Here is a 26,298-nt window from a genome sequence, read left to right on the forward strand (position 1 = left end):
TACAATTAGTGAACTAAGGTTTCAATGTACAGCTTTAAAATTTTTTGAGTGCTTGCCTAGCATCTATGAAACCATGGGTTTGATACCCAGCATGGCCAAAAGAAAAATCTCTGGATTTTTATAATAATCAAAGTTCTAAGATTTTAAAGTCTATCAACTATCCTAAAAAAATGTTGAACAAGAAAAAGCAATAGGACTAAATGGTTTCCTAGGTAGTTCACTTTTTTAGCACTCAAAGAACAAAAGTATTAAAGATCCCAAAGCAAGTGACCTGATCCTCTAAAACATTTAGTTTTAAGGACCTCAATGATTTCTAACTACTACTGAGTATGACTATTTTGATGAATCATAGTTCTAAAGAGAGTTTGAATGTATGTTAACTTTCTAATTTCCTCCAAAAATTACTTCAGATACAATGAATTTTTAAGGCAGTGTATATTTTAATGATTAAAAGAACCAACTACCACTAAGATTTTTAAGTTACCCTCCCCTTCCTACTTTAACAGATGATTTGTAAATACATAATCTGTGTGACCAGAGTTATTTTAGATATAGTTGCTGTCTTAACAACATTCCCTCTGTGTGTTTCTTGTAATGAAGACTGGAACTAAATACAGGTGAAAGACCAATAATACTGCTGAAACATAAAAATAAAAATAAACTGAAATTATATGACAATTTGAATATACGCATGGAGAAGTTAAATAAAGCATAACATTTAAAAAATAACACTAAAGTGAATAGTTAAAAGTTTAGTAATTCAGTGAGCATGTAGGGCTTATTGGTCTCTCCCTACTTAAAAATCAAGATCTGCAAGAGCAGCAGACAAACTGCCAAGTATAGCAGAAGCCTGTAAGATTTCATGCAGTTGTTATTTTTAAACATTACCACAATCAACATTTCCCTTCATTCAGAAGTCATCAAGTACATAGTGGCAGCACAGATACACACACAGACACCCAGCCATCTGGCAGCAAATGGCGGAATATTAAGCAAGAAAAAAAATTGGTATTTCCCATGCCACCATCAGAATCAATTCTGCAAGATGCCCATGAAACCAGGAGATGCTAGGAAGAATTTTTGACACACTGAAAATCTGAATGTGAAAACAAGTAATAGCCGGAAGGTTATGAGATTCTGCTGCAGCAGTGGTTAATAGCATGCCAATTTATTGCAAAAAGGCTAGTTTTTGGTCACTTACGTATTGTGGAAAATGCATGCCATTCTGTTTTTTCCAGGGAGAACAATTACATAATGCAATAACACTGGATTAGAACAAGTACTTACACAACAGAAAATACACAGAGAGCATTTTAGTTCACATGTACATTCACCAACTACCTAAAATCCCTTGTACACCCAATATCTAATGAAAGAACATCTATACAAAAACACTATCAAGGTTGACAAGAGAAACTGCGACTTTAGCCTCATCTCTATATATACAGTAGTTCTATATATGCAGTGCATCCTGAAACAGGGTCACATCAGACAATCTCTAGTACAAAACAGGGAAGTACTAATGAAAGATTTTGAAATAAAACTCTAATAAATTTGTCTTAAAACACTTAAAAACCTTGACAGTGTTTAAGAATTAATAATAAAAAGGTTAGAAATGTAAAGAAATGTCATAAGCGGCAGTTTATCTTATGTAGTAAATCATATTACTGGCCCCACACATTAGTCAATAAGAAAAAACGCGTTAAAATACATGTAAATATTTTAATAAAATCTCATATTAAGAGATGATACACACTACCATTTACAAGACAGGACCATGAGTATTGTTATCAACTGTGTATAAATTCTAAATGGTCAAATGCCTATTACATTCTAGTGGTCAATCTTAAAAGTGCTATTTTAAAAATCTGTAATGTTTCATATAGATTAATATCAACTTAATATAAAATAAGCAAATACTAAATGCTAATACACTTTGTATTTATGTCACTCCTCACAAATTATTTATGTATAATTCACACAGGAGACCATAAAATCCACTAACCTCCTACTATCCCCAGTGGTACAGTGGGGAAAACATTGGATTCATGGTGAAGAGATTGATTTTAATTTAAATCTGCTTTTCAACAGTTTAGCACTTGGAAAAACAATTTTATACTTAAAATTGGGATGATATACTTTCAGTCTTCCCAAATAGCACCACTTATAAACTTAAAATAGAGTATGTATATGTGCTTGGGTATATGTACATAAAAACAAACTAGTTAAATGCCAGGTATTTTTAATGATGGTAGTGACAACTATCTGTGAAAAATTAGTGCCATAAAAAGGGAGCTAAATTTCAGTATATTCTCCTTTTATGAAGCCTGAAGCTAATAAGACTCTAAGTAATGTCACACCAAAGTTTATCAACACATTATATTTTTAATTTATCCCTACTAATTTTAATAGTAGACCCAAGACAATTTCAGTAATCCAAGGCAAACAGGGTGACGTCCTAGAAGGGATTTAAAAACAAGAAATATGCTATAACAAGGACAATGGAGATCTCTAATAACAAAAGGAAGGCTATGATGTGTAGCCTGTTTTATCAAAACACTGCTACTACATCACTTTAGAAAAATGCATGCTTCAAAGGTTTCCATAAGAAAGAGAAGGAGTATGCTCTTCTCTGATTGAGGGAGACCTGTGGATTATAAGATAACAGCTGGCCAAGGATAAGGAAATAGCCACAAGCTATTCTAGGCACACCATGCCTTACAGCAGTTTAAAACCATTATTAGAATCTCTTCAGTACTAGGTACTGAGTATATAATCAGCAAATACCATTAAACCTCATTACTTATGTATTTAGCATTTGCAAATTTGCCAACTGATAAAATATAAAATGCCCAAATCAAAATTCATTGGGCTTTCAAAGTCATTCTTAGCCATACAAGTGCAAAGGGGCATAAAAATTGAGTATCCTGTTGCACCTCTTCCAGCTGAGAGGAGCAAAGGGGAAGAATGCTCTGTAATGTTTCAGTTCTCATGAAGTTAACAGAGGACGGAGAAGGTAGAGAACAGTCCAGTACAGTGCAAGAAGCTCTAGTTCTGGGGTCAGATGGATAGGGCTAGAATTCAAAGTTAATGATGTTGTGAACTCATACTTTAGGACTTCATATTCTTTTTGTAAAGAAAGGAAAACAGAATTGACTAGATTTAGGCTTTTTTTTTTTCCTTTTTTTTAGGATTTACAATTAAAATCTGTATGATAAATGTAGATATGTATAAACTTCCCCTAGCAATGGTTCAGTATTCAGGGTGACAGTAAATATTTAACTGCTATCAACAATGAGAATCAACTCTATAAATTATGACATTATTAAAAAAAAAAAAAAAGAAAGAAAGAAAGAAAAAACAAACCAAACAAGTCATTCCTTTACCAAAAGTGAGATCTGAAGAAAAATAAAGATTTTATATTTAGACAAATAAGTAATAAATTAGAGACCAGCAGTATCTCAAATGCAAATGTTCTGCAGCTCCCAGGCTTCTTGGGTTCTAAAAATGCACTCTATCATTTAAGAACTCTTTGACCCTGAGCATATTTCTTAGTAACTCTGTGCCTCTGTTTCTTCATCTATAAAATGGGGGAAATAATAATTCCTACTATAGAGGGTTCATATAAACACTAAGCAAAAATCACACATTACTTATTAGAATGAGACCTAGCACAAAGTGACCCTTAAATACATGTTTAAATATGTACATGACAAACATAGTCAAACAGCTTCCAAGGAAATACAAATTATCTATTTAAAACTCAATAACTATCCATTTATGCCTATCACTTTAAAAACATTTTCAAGTTGCACATTTAAATTAAACATTCATACCAGCAGCTTTTCCAACTCACCATTGTTGCAGCATTCCAAGCAGTTGTTGGTGCAACCTTTGGTTGCCAGTTAGATCCTCCAGTCAATTTCTTTTCACCTGGCTGACTCCAATTTACATCACTTTAAATAAATAAATGTAAACGAGAATATTAAATGTATAATTTTAAAGGTTCTATACTAAACAGACTGAACAGAGCATTTACAATGCAGACTTGACATCTCTATACATACTTTTGAGATGAAAGCCAAATCAACTTCTAAATGACACATGGGGAAAGAATACACATAAAACACTTACTTTTTAGTGGTTCCATTTCCAATGCCAAGATCTAGAAATGGAGAAAAATAAAGCATTTTAAAACCAGACTCATTTTAATAAAATAACTTATTTTAAAAGATGACTGAAGAATCCAAGATTACTTACTACCCACAAGGTTGGCTAAAGATGAATCCAAGTCATCAGACACCAACTTGTTAGGTGGGAGCTTGGCAACAGGAAGACTCTGGTTCTGAGAGGCCACTGTTGGTTTGAGAAGTCCACCTAGTTCATCAAAGCCTTAAAGTTACAAACAAATGAAATAGGATTTGTAAGGAACTTTATGGTGCTACATCTTTCTGAAGGAGGTCTTTGCCTTTTCTACTTCTTTGATCACTGGAAATGTTCTCCCCCCAAAATGGGCATGAGTAAATGCCCTCAAAAGGAAAAAAGAGACGTTTACTATTTCAAAGTGAACTGGCTGAGAAGGCTGCTCTTGCTTTGACAGAAGTCATTTAATGTGTTATGACAAAATTGCATTATGTGGCCCAGTGATAGAGCACTTGCCTCACGTGTGAGGCACTGAGTTCAATTCTCAGCACTACATATAAATAAATGAATAAAATATAGGTCGATCAACAACTAAAAAAAAAAGATGAATAAAGGGGATAAAAAAAAGGGTAAGAAATGAAACATAATTCTGCCCTTTCTCCTGGCAAAATTTTCTGAACCCTCAATTATATAACAATATAAGTAGAAAATATATCTTAGCTGGCATGATGGCTCTCTCCTGGAATCCCACTGACTAAGGAGGCTGAGGCAGGAGAATTCCAAGTTTAAGGCCAGACTCAGCAATTTATAGTGAGATCCTATCTCAAATTTTAAAATATTAAAAAAGAACAGGGGATGTAGTTCAGTGGTAAAGTACCTTTGAGTCCAGTCCCCACTAGGACCAAAAAAAAAAAAAAAAAGAAAGAAAGAAAAACGTAAGAGAAAAAAGTTCTTTTTAAGAAACAATATCTTAGAGAAAAGTTTTCATATTCTTTTCATATTCTTCAAAGTAGAGAAAAGCTAAATTAAACCTAAATATTAATAAACTACTTTAATAATTATTCTAGTAAAGTAGGATTATTTCTTGAAAATGAAAATAAAACTCAATGTTTCCCACCAAACGGTGAAGGAAAAGCAAATTTGACCAAACCAAACCACTCAAGAGACTCAATAGCATGATCTAGGAATGCTAGAGATTTCTTAAAGTCACTAAAGGATGGTGGTTTACCAAACATAAACAACTAATCTACACTTTCTTTCTCCTAGGCAAAAAAAAAAAAAAAAATCATAAAGGCTGGAGTTGTAGCCCAGTGGAAGAGTGCTCGTCTATCATGTGTGAGGCACTGTGTTCAATCCTCAGCACCACATAAAAATTAATTAATAAAAATATTTTTAAAATCATAAGGAAAAAGTATAATATACAAAAAATAAATCCTTAATCCATACATACAAACTTGCTTCTTATTTTATGGATAATAACAAATTGAACATTACATAACTAGGAATACATCAATTATATTCTCTTTAAATGGATAAATTTTAACAACTAATCATAATCAAAGGCCATCTCATGCTAAGAATAATATCGGGAACTCTTTTTTTCTTCCAGTACCAGGGATAGAACCCATAGTGTAGTAAGCACTCTACTACTAAACCAATCCTTTCATAGGAACTTTATAAACTCCAGATTAACAATGTATTAATAAGCACAAGTGCAAACTTTGTCCTATAGATTTATAAATTCTTTTAACACAAATGAGTGAGTACACTATAATAAAAAAATCACCCTTTAAATAAAAAAAAAGTTCCTACACTCTACAGGCCTAATATTTAATGTGTTCTATATATAGACTATTTACAACAAGTTAAGGTATTATACAAGTTGTATTTTCCATTTCTAAAACAACCAATTTCATACACTGCAATACAAAAAAGTTATTATTCATTTCAATAAAGTATAAATTATAATAAAGTATAAATTATATTATAAATTATAATAACTAAAAATGCACAGCACTCTATACATAATCATTAGCAACTTGGCTTTTTACTGAGAAATATTTTTTTCTAATTTTGCTGTGTGACAAAATTTCCAGGGTCTAAATTACCACCAATAAAAAGGTATCAAATGACAGTTCCTTGAAATTCTAACCTAGTGGCTGAAGGAAGATGGGGCAATTTCATAGGCTTCTCCAATGTAATCTACTTATAAATGCTTAAAAGCAGCATTATCTTTATCTTTCCTTGCACAGAATCTAAATTAGGACATTATAATACTTTTAATAAAAATATTTTCTTACCCCCGGAATCTACAATAACATTTGTAGATTTATTTCCAAACACAGATTCAAAGTCAACATTAAGGCCAGCTGAAGGATGTGACTGTGCAACTGGAGAAGGAGTGAATCCTGAGAAAAACCAAAATGGAAAACAAAAATAAAAACACTTCAATTCTTGAATTTAAATCCACATTTAAAGGTCTTTAATACTGATAACAGAATGGAAAAAGCAATAAATTCCCCAAACAAAAAACAAAGCTAACTCCTCAAGCAAAATGTATTCTATACAACTACAGTTTTTGCGGGGGTGATGATTACATTGTCCCTACCAAAAACCATCCACTCACACAGTAAACTAAAACAGGGCTGGGGATATAACTCAGTGGTAGAGCACTTGCCTAGCTCATGTGAGGCCCTGTGTTTAATCCCCAGCACTGAAAGAAAAAAAAAACTAATCAATGAGCAACTGATGTTGAACTAGTTTCATTAGAGAAATAAAATCTTTGCTTATCATTCACCTTAATTTTGTATGCTTATAAAACACTAAGGATTCTAAAATTCCAAGATTTTACAAGAGAATATATAAGCAATGTAAGAGACCATATTCTGTTGTGTTTTTTTTTCAAAAATATGAATATCCCCCAAGATAAAGTCTTTCTCCACCTACCTACCTTTCCTCTCTCTTTCACCTTTTCTTCTTTCTTTCCCCAACATTTAATCAAAAGCTAAATATTTGTTTAAATTCATCTGAGAAGTCAAATTCTGAAAGTTGCAACCCACTAATCCACATGTTCACCTGTGTTTAATGTTTTTGTAATATTATAGAAAAAAGATAAATTACTTTCAATCGTCCAACCACAGTCTAACTTCAACTTTACAACTTTCCAAAGTAGGGTTGATAAGTATAGAACTCTAGCCTAAAACACCAATCCATAATCAGAATAACTTGTTCTTCTTGCCTGTTACACTGATGCTAGTAGAAATAAGCAAATAAATGCCATTTTTAAGGCCAGCTCATAATGAAATAACAAATCTAAGATTTGACTGTGAGACTGTATTTTTTTCTGAAATGAGATTTTTTTCTGAATTGAGATTCTGAATTTCTAGAAGCTGAAAATAATAATTAAAATTATGTCAAGGTACCTGGACTGTCACATGACTTGAGAAAGTGAATCACTGAGTATATCCAAATAAACAGCAGTCTAGCAAGGATCCCAAAACATAAATTCTTTTGCCCCATAGGATATAGTAATAAATGGCTCCTAAGATCCCTTCTCTATCTCTAAACTCTCTGAAATTAGAAAGTAAACAAAAACCACCTAATATTAGAAGTTTAGCATTTACATCATTAAGGAGAAGTTAAACTTTTGCGAGTTCTAAACACAAGTTCTTTCTTCTTCCATATTTCTGAAAAGGGACTTTTAGTTTAAATCTTACTTTAAATTCTCAATGTATACCACCAAAATGTAAAAAACTAAAATGATGTTATGTCATACTCGAAAGACTCATCTTAAAGAAAAATGTAAAATATAGGAAGAGATTTGGATTAAGAAGTTCAAGAGTCCTCAAACATATAGAAAACCATAATTAATTATTAACAATAATACCACCAATTCGGGCTAGGGATGTGACTCAGAGGTAAAACGTTTGCCTAGCACATGCAAGGTACTGGGTTCTATCCTTAGCACCACATAAAAATAAATAATAAAATAAAGGTATTGTGTCCAACTACAACTAAAAAATATATATTGAAACAAATAATGCCACTGATTCAAGGTGGTACATCCACATCAATGACACTATTTTAAGTGTAGCATATTAGATCATATAATAAATCTTATGTAGGACACAATTTTTTTTGAGACTGGACAGTTTTGCTCTTATTTCAACCCTTAAGCTATTCTTTATTCAAAAAACTATCAAATATAAAATAATATGTAAACCTTCTAACAATTCATTAAAATGATCTTAGAATCCAAGATTAACTGATTTAACAACATATTAAAATGGGTAACCTGTAACTATACCATGGGCTTACTGGATTTTACATAAAGAATCAATACATATACTCAAGAAAGACAAAAATCTATCATGCTTACTTTCATACTCATGTGATAAGCATCACACTGCAAGAATTATCATACTGTTTTTTTAAAGCACTCCAATAATCTTGCTTATATTATCACTTATCTTTAGATCATACAAGCAACAAAAATTTAAAACTAGGCCAATATATGAAACTTCTATTTTCTCCTGCTATAATGTTCCAGTTTTCTGGAATGTGACTGATGTAACAAAAACGAGCCTATCCTTTCAAGAAATATGGAAATAACTTAATTACTTCCTACACAGAGAGGAACCATTTCCTGAAGTCCCTAGGAGCATCAGTCTGTGAAAGTACAGTATTATTACCTAAAAAGACAAATGGTTAGAAGAATATAAAGTAATCCAGAGTATATATCTCAAGTTTAAAAATATCTCTATGTAGACAGAGGAAAAGCGTAAAAATAAAAATTTTAAGTAATCATAATAGCTGATTAGCAACCAGGGAAGCAAGCAATTATTTCCAAGGTAACGATCTTCCAAATAATTAATGAATACATGTAGCACACACCTTCAAGATAAGAGTTTTGCACTGTCACTTCAATGAACATCATCAATTTAAAGGTCTCTGTTACTTAAAAAAAAAAAAAAAATTGGGTGGTACTGGGTCTTGTGCATAGTTGGTAAGTGCTCTAGCACTGAGCTACACTCCCAGCACATCTTTGTCACTTTGCCATCTTTTAAATTTTTAAAGCTACTTAAAATAAAGACCAAAAAAGGAAAGTCACTTTTGCAAAAGCAAAATTTAGAGAAGGGATGGAGTTCTGAATTAAGGTTAACTTTATAAAATAATAACTGCACTGTCATGCTCATCTTTTGTTTCACAAAGCCCAGTGAAAATTGTCAATGATCAGCAACCAAATAGTAATATTCGGAAACCACCACCCTGAAGAGTATATCTCAAGAGGATAATAATAAATTAACAAAAAAGCACACAAACGACAAGCTTTGGGGCAGAAAGGCATTTCAAACACCTTTAAGAAAATTTGGCTAGGCTATTAATAAATTTTGGTGGCAGTTTCTTAATAAATTAGGCTTTATATTTGTTTGTGAAAGTAACTACCACTTATTAAACACTATTAAGCATTATGCAAAAGCTTTATAAACGGGACATTATTAAAACCCTACAACAACTCTGAGATAATTATTATTATTATCCCCATTTTATACATGAGGAAATTAGGAGATTAAACAATTTATCCAAGGTCAAAGATATAATAACTGGTAGAATCAAGCCTTGAAATCCCATTTGTTTGATTGTAGGACCTATCTGGAGTTTCAGTTTAACTTAGGGATTCACCTTATATTAACTACTAAGTAGAAAAGCAAAATTTACTATAGCTGTAACAATTCTTTTAAAAATGACAAGTTTTTTGGGCTGGGGTTGTGGCTCAGTGGTAGAGCACTTGCCTAGCATGTTAAAAGCACTGGGTTCGATTCTTAGCACTGCATATAAATAAATGAATAAAATAATAGTCCTTAACATCTTTAAAAAAAAATTTTAAATGACAAGTTTTATGAATTTTGAGCTTTTCTTTGTTAATGCTGAACCAAAAAAGCAAATAACCCTGGGTAATTTTAAAATGTAAAAGCAATGCAAAAATAATCACTGTTTAAGATTATATCTGATGAATAATTTAAAATGTACATTCAAAAAATAAAGCAGTCCACACATACAAGATGATTTTAGTAGTATTGGTTTTATGATAATATTGCAATATGCCAGGCATAGTGCTAGATGTTCAACTGTTATGTATGTAAACCTTCTGACAATACTGTAAAACCCTATTATACCAACTTTCACAGGCTTATAAAGGTTAAATACTTGCTTAAATTCAAGTCAAGTTAATGAAGTAGAACTGGAATTCAAACTCAAGTTTGCTAGACCCCAAGTATACTTTTTCCATCAAATGTCCTTATGAATTCTGTTTTTAAATATATTCAACTATGTCCAATTCTTAATACCAAGAACTCTAATTTTTTACTTGGGCTGTTTATACTTTTAACACCAGCTTAAATAAAGATATACACACACACACGCAGAATTTTGAAGTTTGATAACTACTGCAGTGCTCTACCATTGGCCAATAATGTATCTGGAAAACTGATGAATATACAAAGAGCCTTTAATTCCACAGCTTCTAATATTAAAATGTTTTATACTCTTCAGAAAATTTACCAGTCTTCAGACTGAATTAATGCAGAGGCAACTATTAACACCACCATAATGTGTTTAATTAAGGAAAACAAAATTAGCCAAAAATGCGTTATTGAAAAGTAAATATTTTTTCTTGAGAAATTTCTAAAAAACTCATTTTGGTGGGGTGGGGGAGTATCTCCTGCATAAATAAATTGATAAATTTTCAAGATACCATTACCTACCTCCAAATAAGCCAGCCTACAATAGAAGTCTCGTGACATAAAGCTAGTGTTAGGATAAGCTTAAATGCCAGAAAAAATTCTGACAGGGTATATAAGGCAGAAAGGGATAATTAGGGCGGGCCAGGTGGGGGCAGGAAGCGAGGGAGTGATTGAGGGAGGAAAGAAAAAGAAAGAGAAGGAACAGTTAAAAAAGGGATGGAATAAGTAAAGAAAGAAAATAAAAAATAAAACAAAAAAGGGCGAGACCAAGCATCTAGGGTTCTTTAAATTAGAACATACTACAAAAAAGAACCTAAACTCCATACTATAGATGAAGAAGAGGAGGAGAGAGGACCAAACTACTGTTTGCATCAAATTAAAAAACATAAAAAACAAAAACTCACACACCAATCCTAGCTTATTAAAAAAAGAAATACATAAAGGCCAAGTGCAGTGTTTCATGCCCATCATCCCAGCTAGCTGAACTAGGAGGATCTCAAGTTTGAGGTCAGCCTCAGTGAGACCATATCTCACTAAACTGGAAGTGTATATCTGTGTGTGATGCTCTGGGAGAGAGAGAATTTACTTTTTAGCCAATACTAATCTATCTTCATTAGTCTAGTTTTACAGTTCAGGAAGGAAGCCTAGACAAGGTCACACTCACATATATGGCATACTTAGGACTAAAACCCACTCTTTGACTTACAATTAATTCATATTCTTACAGCTTCCACGAGGACAAGCTACCTATTACACTGAGCACCATATGATCAGATACATGTCTTCCTCTAGCGGGGGTGGAGGATATTGAGATATACAGCTATTCCCTGATTTTTCTGGGTTGTTAATAATCCTATAAACAGGGCTTAACAGTTTTGTATTACAATGACAAGAAGGAATTACTCCAATTGATTATTATTCTTTATATATAAATATATATAATATATTCTTTATATATATTATACATATATTATATATATATACATATATATATGATTGAGCTTTAGACTAGCTATATGTATATATAGTTAGACCTAACTTGAAACTTTCTCTGGACTCCCCTATTAACGTTCTACTTAATTCCTCCCTCTCTCTCATACATCTCCAACAGAATATTTTGAATGTACCCACATGATCTGTTTAGGGAACAAAATGACTTTCCACATGTTATTTTATCAAATATTCAAATTCATATCACCTTAAACTGTTTTTTTCTGAACTGAATAACTAGAGTTTCACTATCTTGAAGAGAGCAGCTAGCCTTTTCTTTTTTTAAACAGAATTAATTCTGCTTTAGTATATACTTAGAAATTCACTTTTCCCTATATAACTCAAGTATGAAACTGCCATTTTATGGATTTTTATACTGCAATCACAGGTTATTCAAGTCAAATCACTTTTCTACTTTATTAGTTAAAACACACCACATAGTTTCTACTTTTCACTTGTCTCCAGGCAAACAATAATGTGAAACCCTAAGATTGGGATGAAGGGGTATATATGGATTAGACAATATAAAATTGTAATATGAAACAGTTTTAAAAAAATGGTTAAGATCACTACTAAGAGTATTTCCAACATCCTCCAAGCACAAAGGTTTTACTTTATAATCGGCTCCTAATAAAGAAGATGTTCCCTGTGATGCTAAACAGCTGGAGTATTTCACAGAGAATAAAACACTTTAAAAGGGTTCAACATCAAAGGAATTTTTTTTAAAAAACCTATATTAAATAAAATTAGGGACACTAGTGTTTATTTAAAAACCCCACTACATTATTACATTATTATTGCTTTTTTGTTTATTTTACAACTTGATGTTAAAATCCAAAGTGATTTTGCAGTGCTTTAAAAGTATTAATGGATACATTAAAAATACTTAGGCAGTATAAACATGAATTGGAAAAAAATGTTAAATGGTACTTTACCAACAAACATTTCATGAGTAGGTGTCCTAGTAGTAAAAGTGGATACATCTGAAGAAATGGGAAGGTGAACATCACCACTACTTTTTGTGAGGAAAGGATTTAAGCTTGGAATGGCATCATCAACAGCATCTAAAGTAGCAGAGAAAGGATCTGTGCAGTCCAAATGTATTACGGCAAAATGAAGAAAGGAAGTAAATAAATTAGTATTGCAATTAGTCAAAAGATGCAAAGTGAAAAGTAGTAGCTATATTACTGTTTATTAATTTAAATGCAAACACATCTAATGGAAGAATTGCATTTAACATATTTTAAAAGGAATCTTTAGGGAAAGGAAAAAAAAAACATTTATGTGTCCATTAACAACAGCAGCAGGTTAAGGATTTGTTCTCCCAACATTAGAAAGCCAACAGTTAAACGAGAATAATCAAGATGTTTCCATAAAAGAGCCACTCACCTTGACCCACCTTCCCTGTCCTAGGTGACAATGAATTGGCTTTGGTTGCACAGCTGTGTTTACTCAAATAATTGACACAAACAATTGGTATATGTGTGGTATAAGTAAACTTTCAAAAGAAGGGTGATAATTTCAAATTAGGGATAAGAGGCTATTTATAGTATGTGCAGTATTTCCTATACCAGCTGAGAAGTAGGAAATAAAATATTAAAATGAAGAAAAAAATTTAAGGATGGAGAAAGAGATTTTTGACATTTAGGAACAAAGATGAAAGACTGCCCATTTAGTAGAGGGCAATAGCTTTGAAGGTCTAGCTAAGAGCTTCAGAGTCTTTCAAATGATTTTTTGATGGAAGATCAAAAGCAATGTTCTCATCATAGGACTAATATACTAATTACTGTAATCAAATCCTACATCTAAAGTTATTCTAGAATCAGATTTCCTGTACCTATACTTCATTCATCATAATCATTCTAACAACTAAAATTCATTTACCTATATTCTTAAGCTTTGAAGAGTGAACTAAAGAGAGAAGAAAAAGAGTAGCAAAAAAGTTTAAAAAGACTTTTTTTTCTATTTTATAAATTAAAAACAAGAATTCTACACTTTTAACCAGTAGAAGCTTCTTGTCTATTTTTGTCAAGTTCTTCACCTTCACCGAAGAATACAGTGGTACTTCCAGTAGTAGGCATTGTATTTCACTTTTTTAAGACTGAATAACTGACAAGAGGGCAGCAATGACCTAAGGATCAGCTCACTGACTACAATATGTCAGACACTTCCTTTAAAGTCAAAAAGTTAGAGTTATTCAGTCAAGTAAATTCAATGTTCCAAAACCCTAAACATGACTATTTGAAAGAGGAAAATACTAAGAAAACACTGAGGTCATGGGTTTGCATAACACATATTTTTTTAATAAAACTGTAATATTTATATATTATGAAGTCCTATAAACTTCTCAAAAGTATGCTGATTATGCTATTCAAACCCAAATGATGTTTTAACATTGTCTTCCTTCCTATCTACTCCCCAGTAAATGAAACAACAGGATAAAGAATCAGAAAAAATAACTCAGAAATAAACAATAAGAAGCAGATATAAAAAACTGGGTTTTTTATACTAACATAAAAAGGCAATGGTATCTATTCTAACTGCTCCTTGCATAAGAAAGGAGTTGCGTTAAGTTTAGACTTGACCAGTTGGACGGTAAGTACTATTTTAAACTTAATAATGGCACGGAGTTTTAAAGGACAAAATACTATAAAACATCTCTTTAATCTTCCAAGCCAAAAAAAAAACCCCAACAACAACAAAACAAACAAACAAACAATGAGAGGAGTCATTAAAATAAAAAGAACAGGGCCGGGGATGTAGCTTGGTGACATTCTAGGCATTTGCCTAGAATGTGCAATGTCCTGGGTCTGAGCCCCAGTACAAATGTGCATGCATACATAAATAAATAAATGAATAAATTGCATTTCTATAGCAGATCCATTGATTCATGAGAAAAGACATGTTTAGTAATGGTTACCAGTTATCTGCTGTTTAATTGATTAATACCATTTTATCTAAGCACCTAATTTTAATCATTTTCTATTATGTGAAACAGATATCTGAGATGAATATGCAGAAACACGTACAAATGCATTATACTGTAGATCAATCAGACAATAAGAAAAACCAGCTTCTAATCTACTTGATAAAATATTATATAGGAACTTTATATCATTGTAATCTATTATTAATACTTAATTAATAATTATTTATAAATTTATATTTTATTTTTTATTGTTCAAGATGATGATAATAATGTTCTAGTTATTCCAACTTATTTACTTACTAGACTGGCAACTCTAAATCTCCTAAACTTTAAAAAAATAATTTTGTCCATTTTTTGAATCATTATTCACATGAAAGTTTAATTTTATGGCTACTAGAGTCATGGAAAAATAATTTTAAAAAGCTAAAACAAGGACTGAAATAACACCATGGTCATATTATATATAGCCTTGGGGTCTTAAATGCTTGATAATCTATATTTACAAATGAAACTGAATTTTTTAATGAAGTATTGTGTGCTTCATGCCAGTTAAAAAATAAAGCAAATGAAACTTCAGAATGGATAATTCTTTCACACTTAAATTTTGAAATCCTAGGGCTGGGACTGTGGCTCAGTAGTAGAGTGCTCACCTAGGTTTGAACCTAGGCCTTGGGTTCAATCCTCAGCACCACATATAAATAAATAAAATAAAGGTATTGTGTCCACCAACAACTATATATATATATATATATATATATATATATATAATATATATAAAATATATATAAAAATTATATATATATATATATATATATATATATATATAAATATAAATTTTAAATCTTGCTTCAAATACTCAAAAGTGCACTGAGCTGATAATATTGTATATTTTTAGATACACTGTAACTCAAAGTTTTCTGAGTAATAAAAACCTAAATCTTTTTGGAATATCAGTATTCAACACCAAGTGCTTGTTTAGACTCCTGACCATTTCTTGAAAATCAAAGCCTCCCTAACAATGCAAACAAGGGAACAGGGGAGCTTGTGTTTCTCTTTCATTTTCAGGTGGAAGCTTAATTTATCTTCTCATATAAATATACAAACTCTTGGGCTGGGGTTGTGGCTCAGCGGTAGAGTGCTCGCCTAACCCGTGCAAGGCCCTGGGTTCAATCCTCAGCACCACATAAAAATAAATAAATAAAGGTATTGTGTCCAACCACAAGTAAAAAATAAATAAATATTTTTTAAAAACATACAAAGTCTAGGAATACAAATGCTTATGATAAAATAGTTATGATAAGAAATTAATTAAATACTTGTTCTATTATTAACATGCATATTTAACTAATAAAAGCAAAGTAAGCACAGAACAAGATTCGGGGATTATTTTAAAAAATCATACTTTTGTCACATGCTGCAAAAAGCATGATATAAACTTTTATATATTAAAGTGTTCAGATAAATGGCTAATTTCAAAATACTTTAAATGATGAAATCTTTTCATATGTTAAATTTCTTTATGATAATCTGAAAGTTCTTGGCTTCAAACAATCTTCAGTTATTTAGTCATGTAGAAGTCAAAACCCTAAAATTATGACCAACTTAGAAGTCAAGTATCTTTATGTGTAAGTCAAGACAGGGTTTAGTTCTGCTTAAATTGAAGGGCTCATTCCTTGTATGTTAACAAAAAGGTTTTAGAAAAATAATAGTACAATTTCTATTGCCTCTGTTCCCACTGTTCTTGATTTTGACTTTTGATGGGCTCACTACTCATGCATAGCGAACTGAATGTTAAAATATGAGGGGAAATTTTATGAAAATAACAAAGCAAAATAACAGAAAACAAAAATAGACATGATTAAATATATTTCACATACTGTGTTTATGCATAGATTATTATGAAATAATTTGTTTATAGGACACCAAGTAATTCTTAAAGCTGAAAGTACTTAATTATTCTCCCACAATATAGTCTGTTTACTTTCATGAGTTAAATCACTCCAAAAACTTTCTCATTGAAATTAACTAAGTATGTCCAGATAAAAACCACTAAGAATTTCACAGTTAAGTTTCTTTGAAGTACTAAATATACTAATTTCATTAAGCCTTCTGTTAAAATTTTAGTCTACTCAAAAAAATAACTTTTCAGTCTTAGTTTATTAGAAATAGAAAAAAGTCAAAACTACTTAAATGGTCATGTTAATTCTAAAGCAATTAACACAAGTAAAGAAAACAAGCATATAAATTTGTCAGATTGACAATCCTAAAATCAGGATATAACCAAGGAACAAATATACCTCTTATGGTAACTTTGAAGTTATTATTTAATTATTATGTTTTCAGAAGTTTACTCTTTTGATAAAAGTTAATAGGTATGGGGCTGGAGTTGTAACTCAGAGATAGAGCACTTGCCTTGTACGTGTGAGGCATTGGGTTCAATTCCCAGCACCACATATAAATAAGCAAATAAATAAAGGTCCATCAACAACTAAAAAATATTTTTTTAAAAAAAATAATGGTAAATCATTAGAGCATTTGGAAAATAAACATATGTGGATATATATATTTACACATATACATGCCAGGAGCGGTGACACATGCTTGTAATCCCAGGGACTTAAGAGGCTGAGGCAGAAAAACCACAAATTCAAGGCCAGCCTCAGCAACTTAGGAAGGCCTCAAGCAATTCAGTGAGACCTCATCTCAAAATAAAAAATAAAAATGGTTGGGATGTAGCTCAGTGGTTAAGTACCACTGTGTTCAATCCCTAGTACTAAAACAAACAAATAAAGAGATGTATAAACTCTAGATTTTGATTTCCAACCTATTAAAATCACAATTTTTGCTGAAATGTTGACAGAATTGAAACCTTAGGACTTAGTGGGTTAAGAAACTCCTTTCTTAACCTTAATTTGTTGCCTATGGTTCATTCTTCAGTATTTTTGAAATACTAAATTTAAGCTATCTTATCATTTTTAGAAATTACTCCAAGATCTTAAGATTTTGCTAAATTAACTAGTCTTCAGCATTAATTTTTTTAATTCATTAAGACTCACAAAACTAGTCTAAAAATCTACTGTTTTAGTGTTTTACTGTTTCTTGCCACACCATAAAATAGAAATAATCTGCCCAGAACAGGAGAAAATATCCACTTAGTCAACTAATTACCTGTTAAATGAATTTATTTAAGTACCTGCTATATATCAAGAAGGGCTCTAGGACTGGGGCTGGGGCTCAGTGGTAGTGTACTTGCCTGGTATGTGTTAGGCACTGGGTTCAATTCTCAGCACCACATGTAAAAAAATAAAGGTCTATCAACAACTTAAAAAATACTTAAATTTAAAAAAAAAAAGTGCTCTACACACTGGGAATATAGCAATAAACAAATTATTTTTAAAACTCCTGACTTCACATGGCTTACATAATAGTACACAAAAACAGTACTTTTAAGAAATAAGTACTAGGGCTGGGGTGGTGGCTCAATGGTAAAGCAAGTGCCTGGCATGTGTAAGGCACTGGGTTCGATCCTCAGCACCACATATAAATAAATAAAATAAAGGAATAAAAAGAAAGAAAGAAGTACTAAAAAATTTTTCTTGAAATGCAAATCATTAAAATAAAGAAGAGAACAACCTAGTTCAAATGCTGTAAAAACTTTGCTATGAGTGATAAGTCTATCAATTTAGATTTTAAAATGTAAGCCAATATAAAATTTAACTTGAGACATTTTCTACTTAGCATCCTTCCCTCTTAGAATACTTCCTTTTCCTTCATAGTAATTTTTAAATAACTATTTATAAAATAATACTTATATATACAAACAAAAGCACCAAAAACAACCCAAAGAAGCAATTTGAAAACCAGATATCTAAGCAAAACTGTGTAGAAACTGACATGGACGAGGCACTTTCCTTCAAAGATGATAGGCTATGGTCACCTCATAATCAAAGAACTCTTCAAGGGTAGCAAATATTCTTGCTGGTGCTAGGGAGAAATTTTATAAGTACCAAAATCTTACAGGTCTGAATAAATCAACATTAAAGTTTGTCATGAGACACCTGGTCACAACATACCTGACTACCTGATAATACCATCTAAGTTTTTCTAGAACATTGTCATACACTGACACAGAAGAGGGTTTTCCCTGAAAAGTAAATTTTTTCCTGTATCAAAAGCAAATTTCTGATTATGGAATCAAATTCACACTGAAAGAATGATTTCATACTTAGAAAGGTGGCCTTGCCTCTTATATTTAATTTCATCTTCATTAAACATCATTTCATAATTTAATTAATGTAAATTCCAAAATTCCATTCATGAAATGAAAATGTCTTCAAGCCATAAAATTAGTTCAGTGCCACTTTAATATTTCTCAAGTTCTCATGTATCAAGTGTAACCAAAAACTATACAAATGAATAAAACATCACACAATGGAGAGGGGAGAAACTTATACAACATATAAAATAGAAATCATTAATGCTTACCTCCCCATGTACTTGCTACCTGAGAAGTACTTGACATAGGATGTACAGATGGATGAAAAGTTGGCTGCTGCAAATCAAGCAAGTCATTTGGCAGCTTTGATGTGCTAGGAAAATATTTTGGAAAGATATGTTATTTCCTAGCTAAACTTTGCTAATGAGCCACCGCCCACACACAAATTAAAACATTAAAAAGTAAAGGGGAAAAAAGGAGCCCCATGATGTAACCCTCAAAAAGAGGAAAAGTTTCTGTAGGATAACAATTGTATGTCCTTCATTTAACAACATATTTCTAAAGAGGCCTGGAAAAGTATTAAATTTACATAGAATTCAAGTAATTATAGCTTTTCTGGAAAGAGTCAATGACTTCCCCAGAAAATACTGATTTTCTTTTGTTATATTCCAATTAGTAAAAATGGTAATTTTGTCATGTTCCATTTCCTAAATATGAAATATCATTTTATATTCTACCAATTACACCATTTAGCATCATCCCTTTTGTGTGAACTTAGGGATAATCAAAGTAATTTACTTCATAAATCAAAGTAAACCTGAAAAAATCTGCAACACTTTTATTAGAATTTTTTGTACCTGAATAACCAAAGATAACCTTAATCTCTCCCCATACCTGTTAGAAGAACTAGGAGTAGAAAATATGTCAATGGCTGGTGCAGTCATTATTCCCCCTGCTGAGGTGGACACAGGAGAGGCTGCAGTTGTTAAAGAGGTATGAGGTTTCTTTGCAAGTTCTTTTAGGCGCTGCTCCTGTTGAGAAAGGAATTCAGAAACCAGATTTATTTTTACAGGCATCAAAAAAAAAAAAGTGCTTTCTAATTTTGTTTAGAAAGACAGCAGAAGAGTATTTCCAGTTAACACCCATTATTCTGTCCAGATAAAAAATTAGACTGTTTCAACCCATGTGATAACCACAAATTAAAAACTATTAAATTTGTGTAGCATCTCAATTACTTTGAATACCCATATTTGCTTTTCTAAATAAATAAAATGTACTCACTTACCTTTAAAGCTTTTAAACGTGCCTGTTCTTCCTCTAATGCTGCTTGCTTTTCCCTTTCATCCACTTTGGTCAGAGATAGGCCAGTGCTTGCCAGAGAAGAGACTGCATTGGAAAGTGTTGTGGCCCTAGGATAATTGGACAAAAGTCATTTGATTTTTCTGTCAAACAATTTACATTAGATCCAGGTCATATATGCTCTTGGCAACTCTGTCATGAGTAAGTTCTAATTGCTAACTTAACTTACAAACCCAAAGCTGTACTTCAAATGAAATATTTTAACTAGTGGCCTACAAGATTAGAGCAAACTAGAACATCGTTGACTTAGAATTAAGTGTTAGACTTTGGAAAAGATTCACAAGAGTAGAACCTGCCTCTTCTAAACCCCAAGGAGAGGGAACCAATGCAATTGGGAAAGAGCCCTCATATTCCCAGGAAAGTCCTGATAGAAAAAAGCATTACATTTCTCATAGGGAAATATCCTTCGCCAATTTAAACCTGGTTTTGGGCAGTGCTTCCATAAGAACACCAAACCGAGAGCATCACTAAGTAATGTTATGGCTAGGTATGTTTCCCTATAACGACATTTGAAGATGTCATTCCCCCGAGGACTTCAGATTCCTTGAAAAGAAGATCAATTTCAACCCAGCCACTAGGTTATATGGTATCTCTTCTGCCAAACTAGAATTGCCTTTTCAAATGGATTATGTGTGCACAATGCATCATTTCTTATTAGCAGGTTCGCAGCAAGACACCCCCTTTCCCTTTTATCAAAGATTTATCCAAACCATAAACTCAACATTAAATTCCAAGATAAATAAAAATATGTGTTAAAAGAATTCTAGCCAGAAAAACTATCCTGACTTTACCACAAACTAAACATCATTAATTTCTACTTTTAAGTACATAAAGTAACAATAATATTTAACCTAAAAGATACAACTCAGAAGAGAAAGGAACAGTAATATAGTTGTGATAAAAATCCAAGAAACATGATAGCTTTTATAATAAATACTTCAAGTAAAGTGGTACATGTGAACATTACTTTCTCAAACAATCAAACCTTCACGTTTAGACTCTCATGGCACTTCAAAAGCCCACTAGAAAATTCGAAGTGCAAATCCAGGGTTTAAAAAAAGTATTAAAATTCATTAATGACTTTTCCTCTTGGAAACTATTTAAATTTTATTACTAGGAAAAAAGAACAAAAGGAAGATTCTCATTACACTTTAAATTCTTTACTGTGGAAAGGAAATTTTCATAAGAAAACATGAGATTTACTCAAGTAATTACTCAACATAAAAATCATGTCACAACACTGATTTGAGACGATTTGTGTTATTTTCAATTTGCTAGATTAACTGGGAAATTAGTGCAAAATTTGAACTGATTAAAATATGACGTGTGAGAAACCAATCCCGTGAACTGGCATTAGAAAAAGATAATGAAATTTCATGTCAGGCATTCTTGGTTTAAGTTCCAGCTTTCCTATTATAAATTAATATAAAGTATATTATAATTATAAGGAACAATATAAATCAATGCATTATCTTTATGAGGAATGCTGACATAAAAACACTTCTGAACCAAGGCATTATTGTCATCATCTAAAAAGACACTGACATTTATTGAAGGTCAGGAAGTATTCCAAGAATTAACATGTATTAATACATTTAATCCTGTTACCAATTCTTTAAGGTTGACAGTATAATTAAGCCCATAATATAGATAATTAAATCACGATAGGGAAAAAAAAGTGACTTGAAACTTGATTTGGATCATCTACCCCTCAGAAAAATCACTCCCACTCTTTGCCTACAAACAATAATGTACCTGCTTGCAGCTGTAGAATCTTTGATTTTCTTTCCTTCCAAGGAAGCTAAATGTTGTTCCAAAGCATCAAGAAGACTACTGGGGGCCTAGAATTGTACAAATATTAAGACTTTCATAATAATCAGGTCATTGGCCAAAATAAATCAAGTGTTATCTAACATGAGAGCAACAAAAATAGGTATGTTCCTCTGGCACTAATGAACACTGAGGAAGAAGTTTTAGGTACCTAATGATAATGACTACTATCGTATTATATAAACATGACCTAGCTGGAGGTACTAATAAAAATACAACAAAAATATAAAAACTGAAGACTATGTAAACATGAAACATTAAAAAGATCTTGTAAGGACTTTAATTTTTTATACTTAACTTATTTGAATTTTAAGTGAAAACATACTCCTAAAATCTAGACATATTATTGAGCATGCGGCAGATACTTAATTATTTGCTGAGTAATTAAATGCATCCAAACATTACTTTAGGGTAGTTACTGATAAGTGACATGGAAGATTAGCATCAAGGAGATGCAAATTAAAATTACAATGAAATACACCTTTTCATCTATGAGAATGGCTAAGATTAAATAGATGAGCTACATCAATTGTTAGTGAGAATACGAAACTGGAACTCTTATACACCACTGGTGAGAACGCATCACCTGTAAAAGGATCAGGTCTTTTATAGTTAAATACACATTTACCTAATGACTCAATTTCACTCCTAATTATTTACCCAACTACGTAATCACTCAGTTTCACTAATTATTAACTCAAAAGAGTTGAAAAGTAATCAACGTAAGAAAAGACTCATTTAACAATGTTTTAAGTAGCTTTATTTAAAATAGTCAAGAATCTGAGCAATCCCCAAATCCATTTGGAAAACTGTAAGTTCACATAAAATGAAATACTACTTAAAAATAATGAAGAATGAATTAATTAATGGTATATTTAAAAACATGGAAAGATCTGGAAACATGTTTATCAGCCAGATATAAAAGTAAATACTTATATGATATTACAATACACAAACACATACACACATCCCTCTTATTTTTGTCTACTGTTCCTAACATACAGCTCCGACAGCCTTTGTAACTTCCTAAGAGTGAGCTGGGGATATAGCTCAGAGGTAGAACACTTGCCTAACATGCACAAGGCCCTGGACTCAATCCTCTACACAGGTTGGTGGGATTCCTAAGAGTGCTTCAGAGCTCAGGAAGCAAAGTCTGTCTTTCTCACTTCCTGCCTCCTTTCACCTGCTCCTTTTTCTCCCCAAGGCAGGATATACAAACTAGGATTTCTCTCCCCAAGGACCATTACAGAAACTAAAAACATGCTCTAATCTTCTCTTCTGTCTTGAAGCTGGCCATAAAGTAATTTTCTGATCTACCTTTTGTGATAATAGATCATTAGACCCAACATTTCAAAAGGGACCCTGTCCCACACCTGGGAGAAAGGCAGACGGAATAGAGAGGCCTAGAAGAATCTGAACAGACAGATCTGAGTTTTTCCAGTCAGTTTGTTAGCATTAATCATACCCTTTTGTCTAATCATATTTCTGAGGGTTGTGCATGTTACCCTAAAGGTCAGTTCAAAAAGTTTCTTTGGACCAAATAATTAGATGTTTGGGGGAAATGACATGCCCAGAGAGGGCATGCAAGCTCCACATCCCTTCCTACATGCTTCATCCTATAAAACTCTTTATCCTTTATAATAAACCAGCAAACCTGTTTCCCTGAATTCTCTGAATCACTCTAGCAATTAACCAAACCTGAAGAGAAGGGTTATTGGAACACTAATTTATAGGCAGGCAGTCATAAATACTGGTAAAACAGCCTCCTATTGATTCACATCTCAAGTGGGAGGGAGGTAGCACATTTGGGGACTCTGGGATCTGGAGTTCTCTTCAGGTAGAGTGTGTCGGAATTAAATTGAACTGAAGTGAATTAGGAGACACCCAACTGGTATTTACAGGATTGCTTGCTTGGTGTGTGTGGGAAAAAATCTCATACATCTGGTATCTCAAATGATCTGTGTTGTGAAAGTATAGTAGGATACCCAAAGTTTAAATCTATATTGCCATTGAATGTCTACAACTAATATAACTTATTGATTCTATTCATATTAAGTTCAAGAACTGATAAAATTATGCTACAAACCAAGTATTTCTTATCTGAAATGCTTAGGATCAGAAGTCTTCTGAATTTCTTAATTTTGAATATTTGTGTATATATATATAATGAGATATCTTGGGAAGGGGTCCCAAGTCTAAATATGAATTTATAGGTTTCACAGTATATCAGAAACATAGCCTAAGAGTAATTTCAGAAATACTTTTTGTGTGGCCACATTTTGACTATGGCCTGTCACATGAGGCCAGGGGCCACATACAGAATCTCCCACTTTTTGGAGCATTTTGAAGCATCTCTAAAGCCTATATCAGAATTCAAACTTGTAAATGTACATGAAGGGGGACACAAAAGATTGGGGTGATGAAAATGATCTGTCTTGAATGGTATATTGGTTAAACAAATGTCTATATCTAAGAAATTTCACTGAAATGGATACTTTATACAATATTTTTTAAAAACTGAAGACTAGTTTAAAACTCTTGGACTATTGGTCAAATATCAAACTAGTATTCGGTTAAGAGTCAAATTTCTTTCAAGAGGAAATCTTTCAGTACGCAGGGCAAGAATGGTTCACTATTTAAGCAAAGCAAATGCATCAATGACATGGGGGGTAAGTACAAGGGACTGTACCCATGGGCACTTAACCACTGAGTCCCTTTTGTATTTTATTTTGAGTTAGGTTCTCACTAAGGTGCTTAGGACATTGCTAAGTTGCTAAGGCTGGTTTTGAACTTGCAATCCTCCTGCCTCAGCCGCCCAAGCTGCTGGAATTATAGGCATGTGTCACAGTTCCCAGCTCAATGACATTTCTTTACCCCAAATATTCTATGGGATTTGAGAAGTTTCTGGTTACACAATCCAAAAACAAAAGAGGCAGCACCTAGCTAATTCCTCTTCAAATTATAACTTTAATCATTTTTTTCAATATTTTCTCTAAACAGTATATACCAAGACCTTAGCACAAGGGAGATCTAGGAGAAAACTATTTTTAAAATAAAAAACTAGACTGTAAGATTGATTTTTATAATGAAAAGAGAATATTGTACATGTACATCCTCTCCCCCCAGCAACGAGTCTGTTAATCAGCATTTTACAGATGATAATAGTTAAAGTATAACAAGAGCTTTTAGTGCAGATGATCATGGGGGTGTTGAGGATTGTGATTAGCATTTAAAAAGCTCTTCTAACACAACAGCAGCATGTTAGCTATCTTGCAGAAGATCACTGAATTCATAAAGTAGACAACACTAGCAAATCCACTGCACAGATAAATCGCAGGTTAAAACTGCCCATTCAAACTGTACTTCCAATTTTTTCTGAAGGGTTTAAGAGGTGCCTTACAAATATCAAAGTTACAAGTCATGACAAAACATTTCTAAAATTCCTAAGCATATATAACTTTTTGAAAACACAAATATTTCAGTTAAGAGTTAAAAAATGTGATGCTTCGCATCTTAGAGGAATTTCTAAAAAAATAATAATAATAAGTAATCGCTAATTTCTACTCTTCTACATTACCATCATCTTACCTAACGTGTAGGCAACTTTTGGTTCACTCCTGAAAAACTTCTGACTCACCAAAAGAATGCCTGGCTTGTTGTGCTTTTTTCTTAACAATCACCAATAAAGAGAGAGGGAAGGAGGAAGGGATAAAGGCTGGCCAACCCTATCCAATTATAATGCTAAATGACGACAACAGGTAATTTCTATGTATTATTTAATATTTACTATTTTAAAACAAAATATAGAGGAACCTGGCATGACAAATTAGGTGGATAATGGAGCAATCTGAAGCTGCCGAATCATTTTGTACTGTACATTCTTCAAACAATACCTGTGTCTCATACTCAGCCCAGAATAACATGCTCAGTCTTAATGAAGCCAATTCATCTCATGTGGACATATGCATGAGTGCTTTACTTACATATAACCCATAACTAGATCTACTGCATACTTAGTCTTGAGATCAGAGGAATAAATCAGAATGAATGCAAAGAAAAACAATGAGAAACAGTGACAACAAAGTGTT

The 26,298-nt window shown here is 32.3% G+C and overlaps 1 protein-coding gene across 9 annotated transcripts in view; it reads right to left on the reverse strand.

Annotated features, from left to right (window-relative positions):
• The window catches only part of Picalm (phosphatidylinositol binding clathrin assembly protein), a 100,541-nt gene that overhangs the window by 15,975 nt on the left and 58,268 nt on the right, over nucleotides 1–26,298 (reverse strand). For 2 of the 9 annotated variants that reach the window (XM_071616567.1, XM_027942448.2), the window contains exons 9-18: nucleotides 22,136–22,221; nucleotides 20,307–20,430; nucleotides 19,916–20,052; nucleotides 19,291–19,394; nucleotides 12,812–12,961; nucleotides 6,444–6,551; nucleotides 4,261–4,392; nucleotides 4,135–4,165; nucleotides 3,857–3,956; nucleotides 1,202–1,225 (exon numbers count right to left, since the gene is read on the reverse strand). In XM_071616567.1, coding sequence (XP_071472668.1) covers nucleotides 1,202–1,225; nucleotides 3,857–3,956; nucleotides 4,135–4,165; nucleotides 4,261–4,392; nucleotides 6,444–6,551; nucleotides 12,812–12,961; nucleotides 19,291–19,394; nucleotides 19,916–20,052; nucleotides 20,307–20,430; nucleotides 22,136–22,221 — 996 coding nt within the window. The remainder of the gene's footprint in view (nucleotides 1–1,201; nucleotides 1,226–3,856; nucleotides 3,957–4,134; nucleotides 4,166–4,260; nucleotides 4,393–6,443; nucleotides 6,552–12,811; nucleotides 12,962–19,290; nucleotides 19,395–19,915; nucleotides 20,053–20,306; nucleotides 20,431–22,135; nucleotides 22,222–26,298) is intronic. The other 7 variants (XM_071616568.1, XM_071616570.1, XM_071616569.1 and 4 more) reach the window with 7 other exon arrangements.

The sequence above is a fragment of the Marmota flaviventris genome, chromosome 9 (genome assembly GCF_047511675.1).
Source record: "Marmota flaviventris isolate mMarFla1 chromosome 9, mMarFla1.hap1, whole genome shotgun sequence".
In the NCBI taxonomy this organism is placed as follows: Eukaryota; Metazoa; Chordata; class Mammalia; order Rodentia; family Sciuridae; genus Marmota; species Marmota flaviventris.